The 24612-nt window shown below is 38.6% G+C and overlaps 1 protein-coding gene across 1 annotated transcript in view; it reads left to right on the top strand.

The window, feature by feature from the left end:
* The window catches only part of LOC127643859 (tuberin-like), a 61323-nt gene that overhangs the window by 10930 nt on the left and 25781 nt on the right, over window positions 1–24612 (top strand). Inside the window, 22 exon segments of the mRNA XM_052126776.1 lie at window positions 3601–3748; window positions 3850–3967; window positions 5566–5614; window positions 5703–5750; window positions 5752–5829; window positions 5949–6022; window positions 6100–6226; window positions 6306–6449; window positions 6559–6696; window positions 9018–9121; window positions 9229–9310; window positions 10133–10288; window positions 14626–14736; window positions 14861–14983; window positions 15149–15255; window positions 15581–15734; window positions 16853–16975; window positions 17125–17259; window positions 18350–18539; window positions 18684–18777; window positions 19000–19102; window positions 19203–19297. Coding sequence (XP_051982736.1) covers window positions 3601–3748; window positions 3850–3967; window positions 5566–5614; window positions 5703–5750; window positions 5752–5829; window positions 5949–6022; window positions 6100–6226; window positions 6306–6449; window positions 6559–6696; window positions 9018–9121; window positions 9229–9310; window positions 10133–10288; window positions 14626–14736; window positions 14861–14983; window positions 15149–15255; window positions 15581–15734; window positions 16853–16975; window positions 17125–17259; window positions 18350–18539; window positions 18684–18777; window positions 19000–19102; window positions 19203–19297 — 2501 coding nt within the window.

The following is a 24612-nucleotide window of genomic DNA, read 5'->3' as shown; positions in this document are numbered from 1 at the left end:
GAGTATCGCAAAAGAGGTTTATGCTTAGAACGTGATGCATGACTTGCAATTTTCCAATATATGTAGGAAATGGTGACTCAGCAGTTAAGGCTCTGGGTTACTGACCGAAAGGTCAGTGGTTCAAGCCCCAGCACCGCCAAGATACCACTGTTGGGCCTTTGACCCTATCTGCTCCAGGGGCGCTGTTTCATAGCTGACCCTGCGCTCTGAACCCAGCTTAGTTGGGATATGCGAAAACAACTGCATTTCATTGGCTCTGTACCTGTACTCTGCACAATGACAATAAAGCTGAATGAATAAATCTTGAGCGATCGCATTAAAATGAAGACTCCAGTCATATCAGCAACCTTATAAAAGCTGTTTTATTCTACATGGAGAGGGTCTCCTTATGGGGGCGGCCATGTTTGAATCGCATGACTAGTTGAATACTACTCAATCTCAGTAACATCCTGTTATTGACACTCCCACTCATTGATTAAAGTCATCATGGCTGACTGTGAATAGTGAATTCTTACAATGGCATCTGAAACTGAAAACTATTGATTTTAAATGATGCTGCATCCACACCACTAGGTGTCAGTACAAGATGATGCAAAGACAAAAGTTACTGAATGCACCTTTTATAACAAAAATATTGTGTTGAAAATTTGCACCCCCTAGAGGTAATGAGGTATATATTTTTATTTATCATCACAAAGTGGTGGCTCTCCGCTTTCTAATGACATTATATTGAGCTTATAGTCCACTCAGAGGCCGAGATATTAAATGAAACTATGATGGTGGTGCTTGAACTGAACATTTGATTGTGTTGCAATGGTTGTGTAAAGTGGGCCCATTTTGACTGCTGGAAAAGGCAGTAGAGATTTATTTGTGAAATCGGCATTGTAACTAAAAAATTTACACTTTTGATTTTCTACAAGCAGAATGAAATCAAAATTTCATTTATAAATAAGATATTATAAAATGCCAAACGTGAATGAAATAAATGTGAATTGAGACATCCTTGGCCAACGTTTGGCAAGTTTTTGAACTTAAATTATGTTTAGCTATTAATATTCAGTCTATATCATTTTTTCCCATGTCATTATACACTTTGTGACCACAATAACGAAGCAAAACTCTTACACTTATCAAGTCACTAATCAAGAATTTAAGCATTTTGAATGATTTTCAAAACTGGTCAAAAATGACCCGAAGGACAAAAACAGGGCGCAGTTAAGGGTTAAGCTCACTATGATTACTATAGCATAACCCACACCCTAAACATGTTACATCATTAGAAGTTAAAAAGTCATTATTGAAATACAGTGGCAAGAAAGTATGTGAACCCTTTGTATTAGTTGTTGTTCTGCATTATTTGCTCATTAAATGTGATCTCATCTTCTGCAAAATCACAAGTTTAGACAAACACAATGTGCTTAAGCTAACAACACACAAACAATTATAATCTTTCATGTTTTTATCAAACACATCCCATTAAACATTCACAGTGCTGTGGAAAAATAAGTGAACCCCCCCAGGCTAAAGAAGTCAAAAGCTAATTAGAGTCAGGAGTTGGCAAACCTGGCATCTAGTTAATGAAACAAGATTGTAAGTGTAGGTTAGAGCTACTTTGACTTATAAAAAGCACTCAAACATTTTGAGTTTGCTATTCACAAGAAGCATCTGCTGACGTGGACCATGCCTTGCAAAACAGAGATCTCAAAAGAACTATGATGAAGAATTGTTGCTTTGCATGAAGCTGTAAAGGGTTACAAAGTTATCTGGAAGAGTTTAGATATTCATCTGTTCACAGTTAGACAAACTGTCGATAAATGGAGATGATTTAGTACTATAGGTACTCTCACTAGAAGTGGCCGTTAGATATTCATCTTTCCACAGTTAGACAAACTGTCTATAAATGGAGGTGATTTAGTACTATAGGTACTCTCTCTAGAAGTGGCCGTTAGATATTCATCTGTGCACAGTTAGACATATTGTCTATAAATGGAGATGATTTAGTACTATAGGTACTCTCTCTAGAAGTGGCCGTTAGATATTCATCTGTCCACAGTTAGACAAACTGTCGATAAATGGAGATGATTTAGTACTATAGGTGCTCTCACTAGAAGTGGCCGTTAGATATTCATCTGTCCACAGTTGGACAAACTGTCTATAAATGGAGATGATTTAGTACTATAGGTACTCTCACTAGAAGTGGCCGTTAGATATTCATCTGTCCACAGTTAGACAAACTGTCTATAAATGGAGGTGATTTAGTACTATAGGCGCTCTCACCTGAAGTGGCCGTTAGATATTCATCTGTCCACAGTTAGACAAACTGTCTATAAATGGAGATGATTTAGTACTATAGGTACTCTCACTAGAAGTGGCCGTTAGATATTCATCTGTCCACAGTTAGACAAACTGTCTATAAATGGAGGTGATTTAGTACTATAGGTACTCTCACTAGAAGTGGCCGTTAGATATTCATCTGTCCACAGTTAGACAAACTGTCTATAAATGGAGGTGATTTAGTACTATAGGTACTCTCTCTAGAAGTGGCCGTTAGATATTCATCTGTGCACAGTTAGACATATTGTCTATAAATGGAGATGATTTAGTACTATAGGTACTCTCTCTAGAAGTGGCCGTTAGATATTCATCTGTCCACAGTTAGACAAACTGTCTATAAATGGAGGTGATTTAGTACTATAGGTACTCTCACTAGAAGTGGCCGTTAGATATTCATCTGTCCACAGTTGGACATATTGTCTATAAATGGAGATGATTTAGTACTATAGGTACTCTCTCTAGAAGTGGCCGTCCAGCCAAGATGACTCAAAGGGCGCACCGCAGAATGCTCAATGAGGTACAAAAGTCCCCTAGAGTGACAGATAAAGACTTGAAGGAATCATTGGAACTGATTAACATCTACATGAGTCTAATATACAGAAAACATTAAACAGGAGTGGTGTTCATGGCAGGACATCATGAAGGAAGCCGCTGCTTTCCAATAAAATCATTACTGCACACCTGAAGCTTGACCAAGACCACCTTGAGACTCTACAAACAGTGTATTATCACATTGGAAACCTCTATTATCTGTCTTCATTAATAAGCATGAAAATGCTTTTTTCAATAGTGACAACACCAGAGAAATGTAAACAGATTGTGTACAAATTTATAAACAAATGTAATACTCTGTTACATGCTAAAATGTTACAACTAAATAAACAAACGAAGAAGCTGATAACACTAAACTCAAACTATCATCATAGAATAAATACTAATGAAAACTGAACCTAAATAAAATCAAAATGAAAACGAATTAAAAAAACTAAACCTGTTTCACCTTTTAAATTGTTTACCCAGTGTCATTCTGAACTCTGGGTGAAACTGATCCTGGGTTATCTTGTTCCCTATTTCAAACAGTTAATAATTTATCCTAGGTAATCACATTTTGAGAATTTACTGTTAACGTTACAAATCCTGGGTTTACATTTTAATTCACATATGAGTTAATAACATTGATTGGACTGTCTTGCATTTTTACTTATGTTATCATAAAGACATTTTCACTTTATTGTGTTGAGTTCATCTCCTGCTGTATGTGTGTAGGGTGAGCGGTTGGGTCCTCTGAGAGCATACTTCTTCAACATCATTTTGGACTATCAACCCAATAACGAAGATCTCTCTGGGAGACTGGAGGTGTTCAAGGCGCTCACGGAGAACGGGAAAGATATCACTTACTTGGAGGAAGAGATAGGTATGTCTGAAACGCACACTCGCACGCTTTGCTTCGTCCTACAATGTGTTGCAAGGTATCGTGGACCTATGTAGACCGTGCTTCGTGTTCTCTCTCCTTAGCTCGTTTCGTCCTGCTGTGGATGGACATCGGTTTGTCCTCCGATTTTCTGCATGTTCTTGTTAACCTGGTCAAATTCAACTCCTGCTACCTGGACGAGAATGTCTCCCTAATGGTCCAGTAAGTGCACATGCAAGCTTAAACAAACAAAAAGTTAAAAAGTGGCTTTTCTGTCTTTTGTGGAACTTTAAAGAGAAGAATCTCCAAACAGCTCTTTTACATACAATGAAAGCTCAGAGTGACTAGGGGCTGTCAAGCTCTTAAAAGCGACCATAAAATTTTGTTTATGCGTTTGTGTTTCACTTTAACCTTTCTATACGGTTTGGTCATTTTTGACTGACATCAATCTCCACTTGCCTTCTGGACATGCACAAAAATGGGACTTTGAAAAGTCGAATTGGTCGTAAAACAAACAAAGACCTGTGCTGTTCGCAGTCAAAATTGACCGAGCATAGGGAATGAATGGGAAAGACTAAAAAACTTAGTGAGATTATTTTTTATTCGTCAAATACAATCTATAAATCAGCCACAATGCAGACCAAACACACCGAAATGAAGGGGGGAGACTGTACAACAGGGCTAGTCAACTGGTGGCCCGTGGGCCAAATCCAGCCTGCCAATCATCTTTATCTGGGCCCTCCGACTGTTTTTGATCAAATTGACCAGTAGTCTGACAAACTAGAGTGCTCTCTGCGCAAAGGTCAGCATTCATAGGCACGAGCAACATCATTCAGTGGTGAGTTTAACAACGCTCAATGGCGCATGCAACATCATTCAGTGGTGAGTTTAACAACGCTCAATGGCGCATGCAACATCATTCAGTGGTGAGTTTAACAACGCACTCATCAGTTGTCTGTAGCAAAGCGCAGGTTTAAGCTTTTTCTGGTCATTGTTCACATACACTGCTTTGCTAAACATGGATCGTACCGTTTAGGTGAGTGTGGTCAAATCTGCAGATGTTAAAAATGATCACCACAGTTGTCACAGAAATAGTGTCGGTGCATATGAACAGTAGGATACCCCCCATTGCGCCCCATTGAGAGCGAGAACCACTAATCACCACCACGAGGAGGTTACCCCATGTGACTACCCTCCCTAGCAACCGGGCCAACTTGGGGTTCAGTGTCTTGGCCAAGGACACTTCGGCATGTGGAGTCATGTGGGCCGGGAATCGAACCGCCAACCCTGCGATTAGTGGCCGACCCGCTCTACCACCTGAGCCACAGCCGCCTTGATTCCCTCTCAGTGGGGGTCGCTCGTGCTTCGTCTCTATGGTAACGGTCTCAACAAGTCACGTGATGAGATGCTCGGATTGACTGTCTCAGACGCAGAGGCAACCTCCGCCACCCGGATTGAGGCGAGTCACTATGCCACCACGAGGACTTGGAGCACATTGGGAATTGGGCGTTACAAATTGGGGAGAAAATGGGCTATAAATAAATAAATGAAGGTACAGTATTAAGGGTGCTTTTTAAAGTCATGAAATGAAAACTCACACCATCTATTAGTGGCCGACCGATATGGGTTTTTAGTGGCCAATATCCAGAGGGCAGGGTGGAACCCCTAATTGCTGTCAATTATCGTCATATCACGATTTTCAAGTCATTTTATATTTATATGAGACCGTCTCATATTTTCTTAGTTTCAAATGGGTTTTTTATTGTTTGAGAAGACATGAGGGTTGAACTATTCCTTGAACTAGCTTTTGTTTTTCACAGGAAAGTCTGCCTTTTGTGTAACCGGACAAACTCCTCCACAGATATTGAGGTAACTGTGTGTGTGATGCTTTCATTTATATACAGTTTAGTAGAACTATCTTGCTTTAAACTCTCGACGTGTGTGTGTGTGTGGTTAGGTTGCGTTACAGGTGTTAGACGCTGTGGTGTGTTATAACTGTCTGCCGCTCTGATTCGCTGACGGTTTTCATCATCACTCTGTGCCGAACCGTTAACGTGAAGGAGTTTTGCGAGTCCTGCTGGAAGGTACTGAAGCTGACCTGTTTTTGTAGGAATACACCTGAACAGACATCACCCCGACGAACACCCTAGAAGGTTTTGCACAAGCTAACACGACTCATTTTTCTTATTGTGTATCCCTGTAGTTGATGCGTAAAGTGTTGGGAACTCACTTGGGACACAGTGCCATATACACCATGTGCCATATCATGGAGGAGAGGTAGTGTGTGCTTTTGTTTTTCAACTCTTCTTATTCAAGGACAGAACTATTTAAAATGTTTACCTAATGTCATTTAGGGTGTACTCTGATGATGCTGCTCTTTTGAGGGGGGCTGTGTTTTTTGTCGGTATGGCCCTCTGGGGGGCTCACAGACTCTCTGCCCTCAAAAACACCCCCACACTGGTGCTGCCCTCATTCTACAAGGTGCGTGTGGGTTGTGAGACACACAAATGTGTCATAAATGTGCATCGTTTGTTGGCTAAAGTGTGACCTTTGACCCCAGGCCATGAGCTGCGCTAACGAGGTGGTGTCATATGAAATTGTGCTGTCAATCACAAGACTCGTCAAGAAATATGGCAGAGAAATACAGGTGGTGACTTGGGACATACTGCTGTCCATTATAGAGAAACTCCTGCAACAGATACAGGTACACAAACAAATGTGTGTTTTCTGGGAGTTTATCTTGCGAGGACTGTATATGTACACGTGTGTGTGTGTGTGTGTGTGTGTGTGTGTGTGTGTGTGTGTGCGCGCAGACGATGGGCAGTCCTGATCTTAAGGTGATCGTGTATGAGTTATTTAGTACAGTTGAAGAACTCTACGAACAGAATGACTTTCATGGATCTTCACAGAGATTTTTCAGCCTGGTGGAGAAATGTGCTGATAAACGACCGGTGAGTTTCTCTGTTGCTTATTGAATCTGTCTAATTGTTGCCTGTTGTTTTGACTAGTGAATCTGTTTGACCGTTGGTTTATTCGACTAGGGCAGGGCATTGATAATTATTTCCTGATTCGATTCTGATTTAATTTAGATTTGGATTAATTTGGGTATATTATAAATGTAAATTTATGCTGTTAATTATACAAGGGATCTTCTGTCTAGGTTCTGTCTAGGTGCATAACGAAAATATAAATGTTACTATTATATAATGTTAATATTAATTTGATTAATGACGTTTTATTAATTTGGTCTCATTTGAGCTTTTTTTTTATTTAAAATCCCTGTTTTCCATCAATAAATAAAGTCTTATAACTGCATATTATTTTGCGTACAATATATGTGAATTTATGAGTGCTTTCAGTCGATAAACATTTTAAATTGCGATTAATCGCATATTTTATTTTTTTGTAATTGATCGCAATTTATGTTTGCTGAAATTTGACACCATATATACTACTTCTGTTAAAATGCATTTATTTCCATCTTAGAAAGTAAAGCTAGCAATATAATGCCTTATTAACATTTTCCAAACAAATCCTTCCACAGTATAAAGATAGAAATGCACTAAAATGGCACCAATTCAATTAACATTAAACGTTTCCCGAAGTCTAAGTGGGAGTTTGACTAATTGAGATGGTTTCCCCATAGGTTGCATATTCAGTGCATTGGGCATTAAATCTCTTAAACTCTGAATATTCTCCACAATATTAATCTGCAGATGGATTTTGGCTATCCGCTTTCCTACAGCAATTGTGAAGCTGCGTTCATGATTTGCGGCAGGGCATCAGCGTCAAGCATCGCTTTGAATGCCGCATGAAAGCGCTAGCAGACAAAAACATCTCATTCTGCGTTTCGTTGATCGTTAAGACTTGACATGCTTCTGTGGTAGTTAAAATGCACCTATCACAAGTCCCATCCGGGCTTGTTTTGTACATTTTAAGTAGCATTAAGAGTTCCTTCATTTTATCAATAAAAGGGAAGTGCTGTTGTGGTGTATGTGTCAGTTTAATAACTCCGGGCTGACGCATCGCAAAGGTTTTACCCTCCCAACAAGTGTTTATGCTGTAGTTTTATATATTGTTACATGTTTGTTTACATGCCTAATTTGTACTATTTACAAATATTTACATCAAACAAGTCCTAAACCCATACTGTCTCTTTAAGAATAGCGGCAGTTTTTCCGTCGAGCGCAAATTAACAAGAGAGTGACTTCTTTACTGCGTCCATAATATGTGTGATTACAATTAAAGCTTATTTATTTTTATCAGCAACTGACTGTAAAGAACAGAAAGGTATTTAAAGAGTCTTTATTCAATTACAAATGATTGAGTGGATCTTGTCTTTGGACACGCATTACACCAATCGAGTCAAACCAAACACTGAAAGGATCTCGTGCTGAACTTCTTCGCCAGCATACTACTTGATCATCTGAACATTTACCAGCCAGTGGCTAATTAAATACATTTTTAGTTGCATTACGCAACATTTGGTTGCATATGTGAGAGATGTATTCTCATTGTAGAGGGTCGCTATGGAAGTTAATTAATGACTAAAGTCTTTGAAACAAGTAGCACGCTGAATCGCACTAATTGAAAAATAAACGCATTGCATTAACTGTGCTTGCATTTTTGGGGGAGGCAATTTCGTAACAAAGTTACATAATTAAAAATGTAGTAATAAATATTCACCTTCCAAGTTTAGTTCCAACATTTTGTATTTTTTTTTCATCATCATTTGACGGGTAATATTCTGAACATTTATATTTCGCCTCTAGTGATTTAAAATTTGTTTGGAAATTCAACAGTTTTGAAGCATAATAGCAGCAAGTAACACTGTTGAATTTCCAACCAAATTTTAACCACTAGAGGTGAAATATAATGGACAGAATAATAGAGGAAATAATAATAATAATAATAATAATAATAAAACATTTGTAACAACTTTTGGAATCTGAGTATTTATTATTGAATGTTTAATTATGATATTTTGTGTGAAATGTTTTCAATTGAAATATTCACAATTTAAATATCCAAACATATCTAAAATCGCATCCCTAAAGAAAGCTAGCACTGTTAATGCAATGTGTTTATTTAGTATTTCGTGCAATTCGGCACGCTTTTTATTTTTCAAAGACATTTTCTCATTAAAATACTTCCATAGTTGCTGCATAGAGTGAAAGATTATTCAAATGAAGATTACATTTCATCCAAACATCAATATTGTTTTATCCAGCCCTGACTGTTGGTTTGATTGAGTGTTGAATCTGTTTGGTAGGATGCGTCGGTGTTGACGTTGATTTCCTACAGAGCTCAATCCATTCAGCCCGCTAAAGATGGATGGCTGCAGAACCTCTTGAAACTCATGGAGACATTTTTCAGGTCTGGTCGCTGCATCGATCACATCTACACTACCTGATCATCTACTTCACTAAGATGCCATTTGTAATGCATAACTGAGAATAAAATCTTTCTTTTCACTCCGTCAGGAATGAGAGCCGTGCTTTGATCAGGATAAAGGTCCTACACATCCTCTCCTTTGTACTCAGCACAAACCGACAACTCTATGAAGTCAGTCCTAAGGCACAGACGCACAAACCCACACAAGTCATTGTATTAATGATGTCTTCATTAGCCGCTTTTCCACTATCGGGCCAGTGCATGCCAGGGCTATCAACTGGCCAGCAGGGGCCAATAGCCTCGTACATCAAGCCTTGAGACCCAAATCGATCTGCGTTCCCACCATCTGCCCAATAGCCCCTCAGCGTTGCCCTAAAACCTGCCCTTAACACACTGCCCTGGTGCCAACATCACACACCCCGCCCATTTCACAAGCAAGAGGAAAGCTCAAGCTCAGTTATCCAGTTATCTAGAAGATCGGGTTTATATCATTTGTAAACATTAGCTAGCTAGCTATCTAGCAAGTTAGCGTTGACAAGTCAACGACTGTAATTGCCATGGTGTCCCGTGCGGTCTCCACTTGCATTGAAACGATGTAACACCGTTCGTGATCTCAAACCATGGAAAGTTCTTTCTTTGTGCACCACTTTGTCCATTGTGAGTTTTAATGGGTTTGTATTGTACCCGCAATTTTGTAATTTTGCCCAAATCTGTGCCGTTGTGCGCTGGATACACATCCTGCAAGTTCGGCGACACTCTGCCTATGACATTGACCCCGCCTCACTCCCAAGCCTTGTTTGGCCCAAGGGTAATATTCGGGACAAAGGCCATTGGCTGTTGGCCCCGAGAAAGCCCAGAGGCGGCACGATGAGGCCCTGGAACTGGCCCTGGCACGCACTAGCACGCCCTCATTTGGCCTGATCGTTGAAACGCGGCTATTGTGTGGACATTACTTTGTGCTAGTAAATCGTTTATGAGTTGTCCTCTCCCTAGGAGGAGCTCATTGAGGTGGTGGTGATTCCTCAGTTGGGTCAGATCGCTGAAGATCGTGATCTGTCCGTCAGAAGGCATGCCACACAGCTTTTGGTGGATCTAGCAGAGGGCTGTAACACCAATCACTTCAGCAGTCTGCTGGACATCATAGAGAAGGTAACCGCACTGGTGTTTATTGGTGTGTTTCTCAAAAATATTAAATAAGATGGAGAAAAAAACCCACATTCAATATTTGCATAATCCATAAACTAATAAGTAGGGCTGTCAATCTATTCAAATTTGTAATCAAATTAATGACATACGTATGTGATTTAATAAATCGAATTAATCGCATATATAAATATTTGTGGAGAAAGGCCCTCAAATAACAATTAAGCAATATATAACGATTAATTATGAAGTTATATTTAAATAATTATAAATATAATCATTCATTGCATCACATTATTGTGGCAGAAGAACTGTAACTTTGGAACCGTAAGATCTAGAAACAAAATAAATTGTTCCTGTTATTGCTTGGATAATGACAAATCTTAAAAGGCTCCGCTCTTTCGTTCTCCCTCTATTTTGGATTGTTTGCAAAATAAAATGTTCAAACTTGTCCTAGGCGATTCATCCGATTGGAACCAAGCCAGTGCAAAAAGATTTTCTGGAGTCCCAATATTAATAATTAACCAAAAGTTTGAACTTTTGATTCATCGTAGCAAAGGTACGACAAAACGTACATAGCATGAGTGGGTACTTTTACTAAAACCGTTAGAACTCTTGAATGACTGAGATATCACAAAATTTGACGCCCTGTCATTCTGAGAACACACACAAAATTAGACGCCTCTGCCTCTTGATGGCGCTATGATGAATAACCTAAAAATGGCTCTAAGGAACCATTGGTCCGATCAACCTGTAATTTTGCATGCAATGTCTTTGTCCAAGATGCCTTTTAAGTTCCATCAGGATAATTGCAGTTCTCGAAAAGCATGGCCGACATCGACCAATCAAATTTCAGCAGCTTTTAGACAAGGTTAACAAAGGCTGATCGGAACAAAACAAGGTGGGCATATTTGGCTCTTGGCCCTAGAGGTCGGTGCAAAATGTAAAAAAAAAAAAAAGAAAAACATCACCGGTAGGCGCATCACATTTTACATGCGTTTAAATCGCTAGATATGAGGTGTGTCACACAGACACATGTTTGACACATCATATGATAGATATCCACTGCACTTTCTGAACCACTTTGCCTCAAGGAACATTGGTGTAAATCAAATTGTAAAAAAAAAAATGTATTTTTAAATTTAAACCTTTATTATTTAGAATTATTTAGGGTCATTTAAAAATATGGGTGTGGTTCAGTTTACTCAAAAGCCAATAACTCCTAAACAAAGTCTCCGATAGAAATCAAATTTAGTACACAAAATGAAACTTGATTCCAAAGAAGCATGCAAAATCTGTTGTGGATCGGACAATAGGTGATGCTATAACAGTCAGACATGTTTAAAAAAAAAACAAAAAAAAACACACTATATTGTTGTTTACCTGCGAGTGCTGAAAATTATATTGCTTTATCTCTATTTTAGGTGCTTATTGGCTATCGGAATTATTCTTAAAATTTTGTAGCACATTCACTTAAAGGCCCTATGCTGCGTGAACACTGGTAATTGCTGCTTGCAGCTAAATTTATTATTATTATTGTTTTTCTGCCCTAAAAGAATATGGGCAGTAAAAACTGTAAGTCCTAGAGACACAAAACTTGGCAGGATGATCCCAAATCCATCCCACTACTCATACACACACCCCATCCAACCGTATGGGCAAGACGAACAAAACAGTAGTTATTTATATTTCCACGATTCTGAATTTTCTGAAAAACCTACTTTTGCGAACTCTTCCAATTTACTAGAAATTTTGGGGACCGTCCTGACAATTTATTTTCAGATTTTTTTTTATGTGTCAAATCATTTTGAAGATTTATTTTATATATGATATATTAATTATTTATTTGGGTGTGGCCAAATAAATGACCTATATCGTCTCAATGCGAAGTCCAAACTTTACGAAACTTGGAATACTTTGATATCAGACGATTTTGAGGATGCATGCCAAGTTTTGTCCAATTTCGCCAATAGTGGGTGCTACAGCTAAAATGTTTTTATAACTCTGCAACTGTTTAAGTGACAAATGTGAAAATTGGCATGCATCATCTTTGGGTCACGTGCTAACATATCCTTACAAAAACGATTGGACAAATACACAAAAGTTGCGAATAGCCGAATGATACCAAATTTAAGGTGCAGTTAAAGGTAGTCAAGATTAGGCTGAATACCATATTTAGTGAAAATGATCCTGTTAGGGGTATAACAGTTGTGACCCGGACCAGATATGAAGAAAGAAAACCAGGAGTCGAGAAATTCAATTAAAGAATCAAAATTTACTGAAGAATAGTTTGCAGTGAAATTGGTAGAGCCAGCGACAAAGTCTCACGAGGAGATCGAAAGCTAACTCGTACCTTACACAAAATCTTACATCAATTATACCATTTGCAAGGATGTACATTCCATTATTTTACTCCTGATTGGCTAAAAGAACATAAAGTCACAACATATAGATAGTTAAATGGCCTATCAACATTAATCAGCGCACTTGTCGTCCGCGCCCGAGATTTACGTCTGAAGTGACCTCGCAGATGGTCGCGGGGCGTCTTCGAGTCGGCCTGGTGTGCATCTCTGGGTTCAAAACCTAGGTAGAAGGTCAAACGCACACACAAAACACTGACGAACGACAGTCCTTCTCTGGGCACAAGAGAGCCAGAGCACACATTATCAGGCCATTTGAACCAAAACAGAGAGATAAAATATTCACTCCTCGGGCAGAGGAGAGGGTTGAAATAACATACATTTCTTCCCTAAAGAAATAATAAGAGAAAATCACACTTCTACTATTCAGGTGTTATTACATAGGACTTTAAACCATATAATTAGTCATGGAAAGGTAACAATCAAACACAGAATACATCTGGAACACATGTTTAACGCATTCCCCTGACCCCCTCCCTGAGAGGCTGGAGAGCGTCACAAATAAGCTTATCCCCAAAAGACCTTCAGCCGATGTGCAGGACAGAGAGACTCTGGAATGTTCCTAAAAGAGACTAATTAACATTCAACACATATATGATTCAAAGTATATTTCAATTATGCATAAGAAAATAGAATTGATTATGTGATCATGCATATAGTTAATTCATCACTTTATTAAAGAAGTTAAGCAACAGAATATAGATAGATATTGATATAAAAGGATATATATATATGTATGTATTGATATATCTGAAGAGCCAAGGGATTTTGACCCTCACCCTTCAATCCACACTATATCCACACGCTATAATTAACTCCATTAGCATTTTTGTTAATAACTTATCTATTAGAACTAGAATCAAAGTTCTTATTTCCTCTGATTCCTTGAGTCAAGATGAACAAAACGTGTATCTCGATTTTATTTCCTCCCTGAAAAGTTTTCCACCATTTTGAATCTTCTAAAATAACCTCCTTTTGCAAAGTCCTCCTTGGCCGTTTGTCCGATTGGCTTGAAAGTTTGTACCTATCATCTAGGGACTGTTCTGACACACAACATTTTCGATTTGTCAAATCGTTTAGACGATTTAGAGGCTTTGAACTGAAACTACTACTGTGCCTTTTATTTGTGTGCACATGGTCCAAATATGACACAACTTAAAATATATGCACACCAGGACAGTCTGAGGACATGTGCTACATTTAATCAATTTCCTCTTGTCAGCCGTAAATAAAAATATTTATTTAGACTGTTATCCACAGATTAAGGATGCACTATTTATTTTGTCCACTAGATGGAGCAGCAAGTTAATAAGTCCCATTAAATCCTTTGACATTGAGTTATTGCTCTTGTTTTGTAATATTATTATAATATTAGCAACAGATATCCAACAAATGAAGAGCCCTATGAAATCTGTTTAAGTTTTTGTCAAGTTCAGATTTTCCTGATTGAATATCCAGCCATCCAGAATCTCATTTATGCATGGTAAATCAAGGATGTAGTACCGATTTTGTCCACTAGACATCTTGAGATCCCTGCATTCGGAATCGCACTCCATCCAGTTGTGTTTTAACGTAAGAAAGCACTCTAATCTTAAATTTAGTTTGGTTTGTTCTCTGTACAACTGTGCATTGCCTATACAGCTGGAGTTTCGCTTACTGCCCCCTGCTGAAAACAGGTGGTGCTTCAAGCTTGAATTGCTCCAATGGTAGGAAAAGTCCTTATTATTAACACATTGCTTTTTTAATGTCATTAATCACACTCCAATAACACATTAAATCGACAGCCCTACTAATAAGATTTATTTTATAGGGTGTTTTTGTGAAGTTAATAGCTGATCATTTGCTGTATGTAGAACTCATTAATGTGTTACCACTCATTATCATTGTTGAGAAGTGTTTGTCAACTCCGCCGTCCTCCTGTAGGTTGCTAGTCGTCCATTAACCTGCCCTATGGAGGGAGAGAGAGACCTGTCAGCGGAGTCGCCCATGGAAGACGTCAGAACTGCTGTACTGGGGCTTCTAGAAATATTACAGGTACCAAAACACATACTTTGTCTCTTGTAATTGTAACAATACTCCATAGCAACTCTATAAAGTCTATTGTTCTCCAACTGAGCTCTAGTGAGTGTATATCTATGTTTCTCTCTTGTCTTTTTAGAGTAAACTGTACAGTCTGCCCGCCAGTCACGCCAGTCGAGTCTATGAGCTGCTGATTTCTCACCTACAACTTCACTACAAGAACAAATACAGCAGTGCTATCGCAAGCTCCATACGACTACAGGTCAGAGGTCACAACAGCTGGGGTCAGAGGTTACAAAATGAGGGGGTTATAGATGTCCTGTAATATAGCTACAGAAACATTGCTAATTAATTGTAGTGAAGAACTAGTTTTCTAATATCACATCTCTCTCTATCTTTTTGTTTACTCTCGTTGATTCTCTGTCAGGTTTTTGATTTCTTGTTGATGATGAGGGCTGACTCTCTTCATCGGTTGGGTGTTCTCAATAAAGACCGAGTTCTGAGATTCAGCCCATATTGCCACTGTGACGTGGGGTAAGATCTAGTGTGATACTGAAAACTACAGAGCGGGATGGTTAATGGCCGATAAATGTGATTTAGGCTAATGCATTTTTTACACAATATTTACGTTAAAACGCAAATATTTGCAACAGTAACTGTGCATTATCATTTGACAAGGTTGTTGGTAGTGACAGACCGATATATCGGCCGATAATTGGGCAGATTTGAGAAAATGGTGCATATAATAAGTGTTTCACTCTTTCACTAGCAAGAATGCACACTTGCAAACGGTTAGTTTGATAATGTCAAATTGTGATTGGCTTCTGTCTAAATCCCTTCTGAATTTTCTGGTTTTCAGGGAGTCGGAGAAGAGAGTTACTGATAAGAAGCCAACAGGAACAGTGTCCCCTCCGGCAGGAAGTCCCACACCAGCGGCCCAGTCCTCCTCCATTCGCACTGCATTTCTCCCTTACAGCCTGGCCTTCAATGTGCTGCTACAGTGCCTGAAGATGGTACACACACACACACACACACACACACACACACACACACACACACACACACACACACGTATAATAAAAACTGCTGTGACAGTACCATAGTACTAGATAAAGTTTGTAAAGACAAACTTTGCTGGCTTGATGAAGAAAGATAGAGAGAGATTAAAGGAGATTATACTTGTTTACATTAGAATTTTTTGACAGTTTAAATTTACAAACATTCCGTTGACTCGTTTGAACATTCTGTCAATGTAAGTCTGTGGGACTTTTTTTTAACATTTTGAACATTAGAAAAGATGTAGCATAAAAATTCAGAACAGTCTGAAGGTCTATGCACATACAATGCAAGTGAATGGGTGCCAGCTGTTTGATGGTCCAAATGTCATATTTATTCAGCATAAAATTAATCCACATGACTCCAGTCGATCAATTAATGTCTTCTGAAGCAAATCGATAGGTTTGTGTAAAATATTAATGGACATTTTAAAAAGTTATTAACTTTAAAAACTGTTTCCTGCTAGCTGGCGATGCATTACGTTGCTGTCACATGACTTAGGCACGATGGCGCGTTCACGCGAGAAGTCAGAAGCACTATGAGGTCATAGGTCATTTCAAACAGCATAAATGATTTAATCATTTTTTTTTTTCTTACACAAACCTATCAATGTGCTTCAGAAGACATTAATTGATCAAATGGAGTTGTGTGGATTACGTTTATGCTGCCTAAATATGCCTTTTGGACAGTCAATTAGCTGGCACCCATTCACTTGCGTTGTATGGACATGTAGAACCGAAATGTGCTTATAAAAATCTTAATTTCAGTTTGGCTGTAGAAGGAAAGTCACACATCTGGGATGGCTTAAAGGAGAGTCAATCATGAGAGAATTTTCATTTTTTAGGATTTATGCCTTTAATAGCCGTAGAAGGAGCTACTCTTGAAAATGACGGTTTGTTTAGGGATTTTGGAAAATCCTTAATCCGTGTTCATATAATAACAAAACTGGGCTCATTCTGATTCTGTATTTGTTTCATGGTATTTACACGATACTTCAATGAATACCATGTTATATATCCAAAATGAATGGTACTTTTTTGTTGATGTTGATCATGTTTATTTGTTTGTTTTCTAGGAGACTGACTGGAAGGTTTTGAAGTTGGTTCTGGATAAGATGTCGTGCACAATACAATACAAAGTTCTGATACTGACATCACCGTGCAACACTGACCATCTGTGCTCCATTCTCTGTGCTATGGTAACACACACACACACACACACACACACACACACACAAAATACACGTCAGTGAAAATCCACTAGGAATAACTTATCGCTGACATTTTCATTTGAGCAGATCTCTTACGTTATCACAGAGCCAGTGAATCTCGTATTGTGTGTGTCTAGGTGACCGATCGTCTGATATCGGAGCGTTTGAAGAAAACTCCTGATGGATTCTCCATTACTGATGTTCAACTCGCTGTGGTTCCCGTTCTGACTGCACTCACCTCTTACCACAGTTACCTAGAACAATCCAGACAGGTAATGCACGCACGCACGCACGCACGCACACTCACTCACTCACTCACTCACACAGTCCACATAATTGTTAATAGAAATATATTAGCATTTTATTTGGTACTGAAAAGTATCAATAGAACGTAGCTCCAGCTAAATAAACACTATTTCACTCAATATTTGTGTGTGCTAATGTTTTGTATGCGTACGGAGTATGTCATGAGTATCATGTTGTCAGTTAAGCAACATGCTATCATGCTAACATCAAGCTCGACTGTGAATTGAGTGTCGAGTAGCGTACGAGTTTAGCGACCTTTTAACATCAAGCTCAACTGTGAATTGAGTGTCAAGTAGCGTACGAGTTTAGCGACATGCAACATCAAGCTCAACTGAGAATTGAGTGTCGAGTAGCGTACGAGTTTAGCGACATGCTAACATCAAGCTCAACTGAGAATTTGTCGAGTAGCAAACGAGTTTAGTGACATGCTAGCATCAAGCTCAACTGAATTTGAGTGTTGAGTAGCAAACGAGTTTAGCGACATGCTAGCATCAAGCTCAACTGAGAATTTTAGTGTCGAGTAGTGAACGAGTTTAGCAACATGCTAACATCAACCTCAACTGAATTTGAATGTCGAGTAGCAAACGAGTTTAGCAACATGCTAACATGCTAAGATCAAGCTCAACTTAATTTTTGTCGAGTAGCATATGTGTGGCCATTAAATGATGTGTTGCCCATGAAGAATGATTCAATTCAGTCACTTATGTGGCTACATTTCATTTAAGATGTTGCATTAAGGGGTGTTCACACAGGATGCATTCTTACTTTCATCTGCGCTGTTTTTAAAAATAGTTCGTCCTATGTTAATATGCACTAGATGGAAGCATTGGACCATTACAACGCAGCTCACTGTTTTGCAGCATCTCGCAAAATGAATGCCACATTGTTATGATGGCATATGAAGTTTAAAACGGTTAAACTTTTAAAAACATGTTTTCAAAACCCATGCAGTTACGCTCCGTCTGCTTCAGACCTAAGAGACATTCACTCAAGATGAATATCAGACTAGTCAATCAAAACCACAAGCTGTTATTTCTGTTTCTCACTCTCTTTCAGAGGGAGGTGGTTCAGTGTTTGGAGAAGGGTTTGATCTACCGCTGTGCTAAACAGTGTGTGGTCGCTCTGACCATGTGCATTGTGGAGATGCCCGACATCATGATCAAACTCTTACCCGCCCTCATCGTCAAACTCACACACATCTCCGCAACTGTCGCCATGGCGTCACCCATGCTGGAGTTCCTGTCCAGTGAGTTTGAGCTTTACTTGTTCTCTTTCCTTCTGGCCGGTTTGAACATGGTCCCAAGTCAAAGGTTGATTTTTGTGTTTATTCACGAATATAAACCTTTGAAGTCCTTCTATTTTGTGGCACGTTTGTCTCTCTTTTCTACAGCATTGGTGCGGCTCCCGCATCTGTACGCTAACTTCGTTGCCGAGCAGTATGTTAGCGTTTTTGCCATTTCAATGCCGTATACTAACCCATCAAAGTGAGTACATTGACATGAACTCAAAACACTCTTTTTTACAAAGTTGATCAAAATACATCTTTATCTGATAATATCAGGACTAGGACTGGACGATATATATTGTGATGAGGGATTTTGCTATAGTGTGTCCACATTTTTGACTAGCAGTGTTTACTACAAAGAACAGTTACCCTAAACGGAGCATATTGTCAGTGGTGTTGTTTTCATCAATTCTCCCTGTAGGTTTAATCAGTACATCGTGTCTCTCGCCCATCATGTGATCGCCATGTGGTTCATCCGCTGCAGACTACCTTTCAGAAAAGACTTTGTTCAGTACATCACGAAGGTTAGTAATGGTCTTTCAGCTTCATGTGTGCGTGTGTGTGCACATGTGAGTTTGCGTCTTTACTTGAAGTTGGCTTTCTCGCTGTGTTTGTCATATTTAGGGTCTACGTTCAAACGCCCTTCTGCCTTTTGACGACACGCACGAGCAGAGCAGTTTCAGAGCACGCAGCACCAGTCTGAACGAGAGGCCCAAGAGGTACACACAAACACACATGTGTTTTACTCATGCCAGGTTTTGCAGAGGGACACAAAGCATGATTCAGCCGTCTCATATTGTTGCTTTATATGTCATATTACATCAGAACGTCTCTGAGTTCTCAAAAGCCACTCACTGATAGTTTGACTGTGGGACGTATCAGACACTTTATTTAGTGTTATATTTTTTTCTTCTTCTGTCTCATTTATTTCTCTGCTTTTCTCATTTGTGTCAGTGGTGACTGCATCCCACAGACAGACCATCAACAATACATGCTATGAATACTAAGCATGCACACTAGGGTTGTCACGATGCCATATTCATATCTTGCTATACTATGCCAGCTAATGTAACGCGATACTAAGTAGCATCACAATACCACATGATAGTGTGATCATTCTTAACGCGGTTTGTCTTAGCAAAGGTGGTTTTGAGAAACTAGCCATTCCACTTGTTGCTCCTGAAGTGATAAAAATAACCGATGGATGAACCGGGAGAAGGCTCAAATTGGACTTGTTACCTGATACATTTTTGGTTTGTAAAAATCGATTATTTCTGTGATTATTGCATGTCGGTAACTTAAAAATAAAGATATTGTAACATTGAAACGACTGTTTTGAACCGCCAGTTGAGTCCAGTAATCAGCAGCATGAATGCCGATTACACACACACACCGGTTCAATCACACCGCTCAGGGGCGTGATCGAACCAATCTGATCATAAGTGCGATTTTTACCGCCACCGTGCATTTCTAATTGGAAAAACGGCAATGTCTGATTTTTCCGAGAAATGGTAAATCTGTCCATGTTCAGATTAACACATTTATGTTAAATGAAGTGGCAGTAACCCGTGTGTATTCTGCGGAGGCAGTGGGGTGTGTCCGAAGGTGTGTAATAAGGTTGCTGGGGTTTCCCCCTTTGGCTTGAAATCTCTGTAGGCCTTCACTGCAGGTGGGATTCCCTAGTCTCATCAGGCAAAACCCAAAATAATTCCAAATCTCACTATGTGAATTGTGTTGTTTAAAAAGCTTCTCACTCAAAAGTTTTACTACATTTACATTTATGCATTTGGCAGATTATTACAGGGACAATCCCCCCGGAGCAACCTGGAGTTAAGTGCCTTACTCAAGGACACAATGGTGGTGACTGTGGGGATCGAACCAGCAACCTTCTGATTACCAGTTATGTGCTTTAGCCCACTACGCCACCACCACTCCTCTTACTTATATCTATATTATCCATTAGAAGACACTGGTGCCAATTAACATGCTGGGATTCAGATGTGTGTGTGTGTGTGTGTGTGTTTGTAGCTTGGGAAAACCACACATAGAAAAATAAACGATACCGTATAAGGGGCAAATTCTAAACAGCATTTTGCATGCTTTATTTTTACCCTCACTAATATCCCTCCCAAAACACCAACCCCAAAGAACATCCCTGCGCTCATATAAAATACACACACACACACACACACACACACACACACACACACACACACACACACACACAAAATAAAATAAAGAAAAATTACATCTCTATAAACATGCGTAATTAAACTAGGGGAAGGGATGAGAGATAAGTTTAGAGTCCCCCAAAACTGCCAAATACATACCCCACTTCCTGAAAAACAAGTCCCCTAGCCTTCTATCTGCCATCCCCTCAAAATCCGCCACCCTCCCCATCTCTGCACACCTCTCCGGAAATTGTGGTGCTCTATCTGACTTCCAACCCCTTAAAATAATTCGTCTGCCCATCATCATCATCATCATCATGCTAGTCCGAACCCAATTTTTTATATATTTGTCCCCCAAATGTATAACTGCCCCATCGCCCAAAATACAAAGTCTGGGGCAAAGTAAAATTTGATTGCCTAAAACGTCACACAAATAATTCTGAACCTTTAACCAAAAATCTTTGATCTTAATACATCCCCAAAAGACATGTTGTGTCTCCAACTTCTGATTGGCATCGCCAGCAGGTGGGTGTGTCTTTAAGACCAAGCTTATCATAATCTAGAGGGGGTCCAATAGAATCTATGTAAAATCTAGCATCCTGTCCACACTCCCTCCAATACCAAGTTTAAATCTCTCTCCCATAATCTCTTGATAGCAGTTAAAGCTCTGTCCCCCAGACTCTGAATTAGCAGGGAGTAACACACCGATGCCTCATGACCTTTCCAAAAGCAGTAATCACCCAAAGTATCTGCTGCTTTAGGGGGGTTTGTGCTGCTCCCAAATACAGTAGAGCAGGTGGCGCAGCTGTAAATACTCATAGAACTGAGATCTGGGGATCCCAAAATGATGACCCGAATTCTCAAAAGATCTCAACACTCTTGTCTCATACCGGTAGTGTAGCAACCCCCCTCACAATCCACTCATTTTGGACACTTAAAGGCACTGTGTGAAGGGGGCGCCACTCGAAATGACCACATTTTTAATGTTATTGCACAATTGGGTCCAAAGTTTGTAACGAAAATTATATTTATTACCGCACATACAACATAACTTACTGTACTCGTGTATTGACAGTACAAAAAAATACTGTGGTACATCGTAAGTCTAAAATACCAATAATAACCCCAAAAATTAAGATTTTGTGCATCGTAAACAAACCTGAAACACACGGGGGACTCTTATTTTGAAATGACGGAGACTTTGCTCCATTATATTGCTCTATAATTATTTACCAAATTAAGCTTTTTAGAGCCTATATTTTCACCAGATGAAGGGTTTTGAGTATATAAATATATATTATAACTATGAGGTACAATGAGGAATAAGGTTTATTATTCTTCACAAGATCAGAAGTTGAAGACGTGATGTGCTGACGGGGCACTGTTATACTGTAGAATCAAGCCGTTCTAACTGTAGTATCCTCCAACGCCGGCCACAGAGGAACACCGAGGAACCAAAAAAAATTGTGTTGCACACCGGACTATTATTGCAGTAACACGGTGTCATTTAAACGGTCCGCATATCAGAGCCATAGGAGACGCATTTGAGCTCATAATGATAAAGTGCTCGTCTGTTTCATTCTCCCTCTCTCTCCTCAACAGTTCCCTGTAACTTAACTGTCTTGTCTAATGATAAAAAAGGCAGATATCAATAAAAGTAATATCATATACCGTCTGTATATAATATCATATACCGTCTGCAAATATGTGCATATCTCATTTAAACCGATGTAATAAACCAACCTCACAAAACTTGAGCAGATTCAGCCTGTTTAGCCAGAAAGGTAACAAGCCTATATTTTGTGTGGAATTGAGTAAATATAGTGCTAAATAAGAATTAGCAATTTTATGTTTGATATTTACTATATTAAATGGTATATCGGCATTGTATCGGCCACAATGCTCTCCGGATATCGGACATTAAAACCCCAAATCGGTCGACCACTAAAAGGGACTGATAAGTTACAGGATGCCGAACAGCTCAACCGGAAACAAGTTTATCCTTTCCCTTCCATTTCCCCCCTTTTTTATATGTGCTTTTCAGCCTCTTTATCTATCCGTCCCATTTCTCATTTATCTTTAGAAATGGGTGTAATAACCACTATCCCATAAATCAGCTACAACATCAAATCACCATGGTAACAACACATTAAATCAACAACATACTTGATGCATTCCAGTTGCTTTCACCAAAGTGTTTGAATGTAGAATTCCATGATTCCCATCCGGTTGTCCTGCCATATTCCAAAGAAAACATCATCATTGTTCTTTTGGGGCTGGAACTTTGAATGTAACTTCTGAGTCATTTTTAAAAGTTTTATTTTTCATGAAGAACCTGCTTATAGGACCATTAAGATTTTTTTTTTTTTTTACATTGTGACATTATTTAAAAAAATTCATAATTCAAATATTTATTAACGTACTATAAATAAATAAATAAATAAATAAATAATTGTCATGACTGTAATGTCAAAAAAATGACATTATTACAATGATGAAGTACATTTATAAAGTACAATATATTATGGCATTATTTTTAGGGATGGGACGATACGGTTATCTCATGATTCGGTTCAATATTCGATATGAGGATCACAATTCGATATAATCTTCATTCGATATAATGACAAAATATTACAGAAATGTTTTTAGTTTTTGAAAATAATTTAGTAAAATTCTCATTATAATTTTTCATCAAAATAAAGTTCTTTTAATACCTATATAAATACTCAAAAATAATATAATAATAATAATAATAACTGAAGAGAACCGGTCTCGAAAAAATGTGAAGGTGAATATTTTATAATCGTTTGTTTAAAAATAAATAATCATTATTATAATTATATTTTAACTTTGTAAAAACACTAAAATTCTACATTTTATTAATTAATATTATATCATTAAATTGTATATATAATAATGATATGAGCCATCACTGTTTTAAATAATGCAAGTAACACTATGTTTACTTTGATTAATTAATAACATTGAGTTTACATTCATTTGTAGAAGAAACTCTAAAAAGGCGACTGTCACTTTAAGGGCTTAACCTGCATTTCACAGCATTCTGGGAACATCAAGAACGATCTCTCAGTTTCTTCAGCGCTTCCGTGCTGTGTGAGATTAAAAGTAACTTTTATCTGACCGTAAAGAACAGCGGATTTAAGAGACATTATTCAGTGACAGCCACATCTTTAATGGACACACACTACACGGAGGACATGATTTAATCTCAAGCACTTCATCAAAACAAGGAGATTTTCCAGATATTCCAGTGCTTACGTTTCTAAAAGCTAACTTCAAGGACCTTGTGTGAATCCTGTAAAGTGATGGAAAAAGCGCAGTAGGGCTACAATCAAGAGATCGAGAGATTATGATGTTCGACGGGTCATTTCGTTTATGATCGCACGGACCGAAAACATTTTCTAAATATCGAATTATGCCGCGATATGGTTCGTAATTTTTTGGGTTTACGATATATTGAAATTCGATATATCGTCCCATTGTACTGAATTTAATTTATGCATTTTTAATGAAAAAAATATCATTGCTGTGTCTGGATGGGATGTTTCCATGATTACATTTAATGAGGTTTTTGGCAGTACTGTAATGAGGGGGGAGGGGGGACATTGCTAAAACTCTTAATGGTCCTTTTTATTGGTGGAATTTTTCGGGGTCCTTGAGAGGTCGAATGGTTACATGAAGTTACTCATTAAAGTGGTGATTTAGTCATTCTCTGTTCCAGCCTGTAATTTCACTCCATCCATTAATTAATTTGTGTTTTTATTGACTGTTTTTCCTTTTGAAATGCTGTTAATGTTCCGTACAACGATCATGGCAGTGTCTGAATGCTTCTTCTTTGT

This window comes from Xyrauchen texanus, chromosome 5, assembly GCF_025860055.1.
Source record: "Xyrauchen texanus isolate HMW12.3.18 chromosome 5, RBS_HiC_50CHRs, whole genome shotgun sequence".
Taxonomy (NCBI): Eukaryota; Metazoa; Chordata; class Actinopteri; order Cypriniformes; family Catostomidae; genus Xyrauchen; species Xyrauchen texanus.
Note: the sequence above shows the minus strand (reverse complement) of the source record. Positions and strands in the feature narration are given on the sequence as shown.